The 6,470-nt window shown below is 39.5% G+C and overlaps 1 protein-coding gene across 2 annotated transcripts in view; it reads left to right on the forward strand.

Annotated features, from left to right (window-relative positions):
- Nucleotides 1-6,214, forward strand: part of ST6GALNAC3 (ST6 N-acetylgalactosaminide alpha-2,6-sialyltransferase 3) — a 458,212-nt gene extending 451,998 nt beyond the window's left edge. The window contains exons 4-5 of one of the 2 annotated variants that reach the window (XM_087820526.1): nucleotides 2,894-3,001; nucleotides 4,050-6,214. In XM_087820526.1, coding sequence (XP_087676652.1) covers nucleotides 2,894-3,001; nucleotides 4,050-4,236 — 295 coding nt within the window. In that variant the 3' untranslated portion in view covers nucleotides 4,237-6,214. The remainder of the gene's footprint in view (nucleotides 1-2,893; nucleotides 3,002-4,049) is intronic. The other variant, XM_087820527.1, reaches the window with a different exon arrangement.
- The last annotated feature ends 256 nt before the right edge of the window (nucleotides 6,215-6,470 follow it).

Genomic DNA, 6,470 nt, shown 5'->3' on the forward strand with positions numbered 1-6,470 from the left:
AGTCGCACGAGAGGCAAGAGGAAAAAGGGTTCTACAATTCAGTAGGAATAACAACCACAAAAATGTAGTACATGGACAAAATTTCTGGATTCAGTTTGAGAGCTCTTTGTCAAGACTCTTTCCTCTTCTGATCTCTCCCAATTTTCAAATAAGGACTTTTAAGCAGATGGTGCTTTAAGCAGGTCCCATCCTTGCTGCTCCTCAGACGCCAGATGCAGGATTGACTGCAGGTCCCGCTGTGAAAGCAAAGTTGCCCTTACGGGTATCTCACCTCCCTGCGGCACATCTTCCCACCTGCTTGGCACCCAGTCCTCGCCCATGCTGCCGCCACTGTTCCCGGGACGAAGGAAAGCGCGTGTAATGCATTGCAATCTTGTTTCTGGAATATTTTCCTTGTAGAAGACATGCCAGAAGACACAAAGGAAAGTACATATATTGTGGCACTTCAAATTCAGTGATAAGCAAGCAGAGGTAGTGGCTATAGATGCATATGTATATGGGCTGGGTTAATCTCTCCTTGCCAATCACCCAAAGTCAATGAAAATAGAGGTTAAAATATCCAGTTATCAACCCCCACTCTGAGTTTGTGTTGTTCCTGAAATGCTTGTATGCTGTAAGTAATTTGATAGTAAGCAGTGCCTGTTTAAAAAAAAAAAAAGAGAGAGAGTCAAAGGATTCAGGGTCATAATTACAGCATGCTGAAGGCTGGGTACCGGAGAAACGCATCAGCAATATTGGACTACAGTGGGAGCAACTACTGGCTGGAGTGCTGCACCCGGAGAGTGGTTCTCAGCAGAAGAGCTGGCTGTGCTCCAGTGTTCAAAGTCTAGATGTAGGAAATTTAGTCTTTTTTAGAAGTGGTGCTACACTGATGCCAAACAACCTGGGGTGAGCCAAATGCCCCTATGGGGAGAGACTTAGGCAGATCGGCAGTCATCTGTTTTGGGTGAATTGGGTCACCTTGGCAAAAGACAAGGGTGGAGATCCCACCTGTCATCAAACTTCCCTTGAACCATTTGGAACTTGGCAGACACCACCCCCCCCATCAGCACTACATCTCCCCCTTCAGCTATTACTCTTCCCGTCTCTTCCTTAAACATACCAAGCACACTTACATATTTACGATTTTGCCCTTAGCATTTTCTTTTCCTGAAATACTTTTATATTGTCCGTTGAGCAAGTGACATCTGTCACTTATCACCACGATAAGTCCAACCCTTCTGCCCACTGCTTCTTGGAATCAGAGTTGCCAAGTAAAACACAACGCAAACAGTAGATGGAACAGCACTGTACTCACATAGAGAAGAAACAGAACAAGATCAGCGTTAGTGGGCATTGGCCATGGCCAGTAGGTCCTTCCCAGCGGCTAATGCAGGGCCATTGGCCTGCATGCAACCCTTTTGTGCCTCACAATGAAGGACCCGTCCCCTTTTTTTAGGGAACAGATATAGCAGTGAGGTTGTCCAGGTGCCGTATGATACACACACACTTAAACAGAATAAAGAAGTGCACATTAAGCTAGTGAAATAAGTCAAAGAGAGAAAGACAAATGTCATATGATTTCACTCATATGTGGAATCTAAAAAACAAAATAAATGAGCAAACCAAACAGAAACAAACTTATAGATACGGAGAACAAACTGATGATTGCCAGACAGGAGAGGAGTTGGGAGACTGGGTAAAAAAGGTGAAGGCAAGAAGTACAAATTGGCAGTTACAAAATAGTCATAAGGATGTAAACTACAGCAAAGGGAATATAGTCAATAATATTGTAATATCTATGCAACGTGCGTGCCAGGTGGGTATTAGATTTATTGGGAGGATAACCTTGTAAGCTATATGAATGTCTAATCACTATGCTGTACAACTGAAACCAATATATTGAGTCACCTGTAATTGAAAAAAAATTTAAGTCTGAAACAGGGTAAGATAGTCCCACACAAGGTGGAAAGTCCAGCACGGGCTGTGAGAATTCCTTATCTTTTAGTAAGGAAGTGTTCCAGGCCCACAGCCCATTCTTACGTGACCAAGATGTGGTCACAAGACTACACAAGTGAGCTTGTCTTTCCCAATATAGTCCACATGGCTTCCTTCCATTTCCCTAACCTCCCTCTCCCCTTTTCAAATCTTTGTTTCCATTATCAAAAAAAGCCTTCAATGGCCAGCCTTTATAACAAAGTCATCTCCAAATCCAATCCTCTGGTCCCCATGAAGACAAAAGCTTTGGTTGTTTTGATAACTGCTGTGTCCTCAGCATCTACAACAGTGATGGGTAGGCACATTGTAGGTGTTCAATAAAAACGTGTTGAAGGAATTGATAAGACAGGTCTTACAAAGGAAAAGTCTTGTCTCACGATGCCTGGAAAGCAGAGAAGGAAAACTTTTCAGATGCTTTCATAGACCAAGTCATTCTCTTACAATGCATCCAATTTACACTTAGAAACCCAACAAGCCTGAGAGAAGGTGATATGTCCAGGATAGCAGATAGCACTATTATCACTCAGCTCCCATCAGGGCTCCAAGCAACTTGCAGAAAACCTGTCTTCTGATATACGGCACTAATTTGTGTCTTACGGAAAATCAAACAAATTATTTTTCGCCGAAGGGAGCAAGATTATTTGACTTCAGATATTTACCATATGGCTTCTCTGCCATGCAACATAGCTTCTAGGCTCAAGGTAGTAAGAGTGAAAGCATGCCCATAAATTATTCAGAGATAATTCAAAATGAGTGTGAATCTTTGACAGCTTGTCAAGTTTCCTGATGCTTTTTCCTGATAACAAGTGCTACGTTTTTCACAGAAAGTGGCTTGTTTCTCACCACACTTTATTGTTGTTCTGTGTATGTTTTCTGTGTTGTTTTGTTTTGTGTGTTGTTTTTGTTCCCCCCACAGAGTCCAGTCTGGCTCTTATCTCAGCACTGGGTGGTTTACCTTCATTCTGGCTATGGATGCCTGTTATGGCATTCACGTCTACGGGATGATAAATGACACCTACTGCAAGTAAGATCACAGGAAATTATTTTTATGCATCTCTAATTCTGATATCTTGTCAAAATATCACAATTTATTTTAATACCATAAATCTAAGAAACAGATAAAGCAACAATTATTTCCTGGTGTTCTTTGCTGACATGACATTTCATTGTCAGTGCATCAAGTTGTGATTTTTAGGAGTGATAAAAAGAAAAATATTTACCATAGCCTAATGTCAAATGTCAGAAGATACATTCTTCCCTTAATCAGTGGCATATCGGGGCCGTGTGGCTTAGAAATACAGAACAACTTTAGTGGTTATTTAATTTACAAAGCAAGTTTGTCGTCTCTGCTATGCTAAGGACCTGATAGATGGCCATCTGCTCAAAGCTTATATTTGATCATGAAAGACAAAATGTCCTAGAGCCTCAGAGAAGCTGGTAACTCAACAAGAATTTCTGGAAATAAGTGAGTAATTTGCCAGATCCTCATTTAAAATGGGTGTCTTTATCCACATATATCCCCACTGGTGGGATAGTTTCTAATTAGATAATAAATTTAAAAACCTTCCATGCTTCATCAAGGTAATGAAATATATTTCCCTACCAACAGTTGGTACACTATAACTCAGAGAGCATTTTAATCATATTTTCAAAATGGTAATGAAGCCACAATCTTCATAGTCAAGTATTTCTACCCTAACTATAAGCATATTGGGGCACAGATGAACCAAATATCTTACTCTGAAAAATCACAAAGCTTCTTCAAGCTCAGTAAGAGCATCAGGCTGTGGAAAGTTTGCCTCCATTACGTGCCATTTCCTCCTTCAAAGGATAGCTATATGTTTAAATGAAATTGGTGTGATATATAAATTTTATTTGATTTATTAAAGCACTAAGGGCCTGGTACATCTTCCTAAAAGCTTTTATACATAATAGTTTTAACTGAGTTCATGGACTAGAATCATGCATAGGTTTGTAAGTAAATGCAGTGACGGAGCGCATAATGGGTTCTTGTAAATGAATGCTCCATTCCTCATCTCAATCTTTCTCTCCTTTTTTTTTTTCTTTTCTAGGACAGAAGGGTATAGAAAAGTCCCCTACCATTACTACGAACAAGGAAAAGATGAGTGTGATGAATATTTTCTTCATGAACATGCCCCATATGGAGGCCATAGGTTCATCACTGAAAAGAAAGTATTTGCTAAATGGGCCAAGGAACACAGGATAATATTTACACACCCAAACTGGACAGTGTCTTGATACTGGTTTTTCTGATCTTGCCACACCACTTGACATGATCACGTACTGCAACTGTGATGCTAAAGATGCTATGATGATGATGGTGATAATAAAGACAACAATGATGACCGAGACTCTGTACATTCTCAGATATGGATGATGACTCTGCCAGAAATTTTAACTTGGGATTCCGTGCAGGGTGGTTATTCTCATTACATTATTTCTAAAGGTTCAACCATTACATGTTGCACTTTAAAATTTAACTGGAATTGCAATGAAGGCCAGTAACATAACAGCAGTGACCTAAGAAATGAGAAGATTATCCTTCAAATAGCTTCCCAGAATTCTTGAACAGTGAATAGCTTCCAAAAGCCACGGGATTCATCCTCATGAGGTGAGGTTATTGACTCTGTGGTCTCTTGAACATGAGCAGCTCCACCATCTTGAAGAATGTTTGATTGTCAAACACTGACCCAAGAAATGCTATCTGAGTACAAGTATTTTACCACAGTTACTAGTTAGGCTGAGGGCAAGAAAGGCATCTCTTCTGATTGACCATCTTCCTACAGTACTTCCTACCCATAGGATGACTTCACTATCTCAAACAATTCAAAATGGACCAAGTAGCAAATCTTGATGAATTTCCATTCCCACCACTCCATTCTTACTACCCCAAACAATATAACTAAACATGCTACTAGAATGATCTATATTAATGTTTAGTCATTTTGGGTTAAGTCCTAAATATTTCAGATGGCTATTTAACATGTAAGAATTCAGCACTGTAATAACATATACTGTGAAAACATTTCTTTAACAAAACCAAAAGGGTTTACTAACTTTGCTTCAACTTTCAACAACACAAAATTACATGCTTTTTAAACTCACAAAGCAGGGAAAGCAAAGCATATTTTTACATCAATTTGTAGCTTACCATACTTCATAATATATATTTGTATATTCGAATTTCTATTTTATAGGCCCAAGGCGTGTCTCTCCATACATTACATTATCATTGCCAAGTGCCAACTGTCAGACATGGAGAGGAAATGATTCCTTGTATTAAATCTGGCCAGAACTTTTGCCTTTTTGGGGTTTATTTCCCCCAGAGTAGATCAGTTGTTATACCATAATAACAACAGTAATAATGATCTTAATGTCCAAAGTGCTCTGTCGTTTAGAGTCCTTTCACATATGCTGTCCCATGTGATTCCCATGACCACCCCATTTGTCCATCGCCTACCCATTCTGATATCTCCTTAGCAGATGATCCATAATCTGTTGATTGCTCTGATATATTGCTCCCCCTTGCTAATATTTGTATAGGATAGCATTTATGTAGACTAGTCATCAATTGATTTCAGTGCCAAATACAATATATTATATCAGAATTACTCAAAAAGTATCACAAGGATGATCTTGGCCATAGATTGAAAACATAGGTAATTTTGATTTTTTTTTTTTCAATGACTCTGTTTAGGTGGAGACAAGATGAGGAAACAGGGACAGTAGGAGGGAATGAAAGCAGAGAAATAGAGTTTCTTGTTCCAGGCTCGAGATGACTGTTCATAACATACTTATTCCTCATTAAATATTAGAGGGTTGATCTGCTGAGAGGCGGAAAACATCCTTGCAAATTATTCAAAAGACAAAAGCCAGGCTTAACTTACAGAATGTTCTGGAAGTGGGAAGTAAGGGTGCATTTCACCTCAAGAGCACTTTGCTAGTCTTTACCAGGGCTGAGTCTCATGATTAGTTTTCATAATTGTGGGCCATCTCGGGCAAAATCCTCTTTCCTGCTCTCTTCTGTCATTTCAATGCGCCAGTACCCATATCCACAGCAATGACTAGGTGCCACTTCCATTGCTGAAACTGTTATTGTTGTCATTCTCTTGTTACTCCTTATGTGGTTTTTAGTTCTATGTGTGTTAGTTGTTTTGAGCTAATGATGGCTAGAAATGTCCACTCCAAGAAAAATAAACAGATACAAATGCTGAAATTGTAATAAGACTGTCTTTCCCGCCTCGGAATACAGAAGTTCCAGTTTTAAGTAAAAAGGAGCCCTTGATTATCAGAATGCTTCAGGGAACAACACAATTTATTTATTTTCTGGTCAATGGAGGGCCAACTCTACTTGTTGTAGACTTTACTTAATGAGAAACTTCTGAAAACTTCCTTGCTTTCCTGCCACACTGTATTTTTCTCTGAGGGAGACTTTTGCAGTGCCCCATGTCCCTCATTCTATGGCAGTAGCT

This window comes from Miniopterus natalensis, chromosome 9 (genome assembly GCF_054644295.1).
Source record: "Miniopterus natalensis isolate mMinNat1 chromosome 9, mMinNat1.hap1, whole genome shotgun sequence".
Lineage (NCBI taxonomy): Eukaryota > Metazoa > Chordata > Mammalia > Chiroptera > Miniopteridae > Miniopterus > Miniopterus natalensis.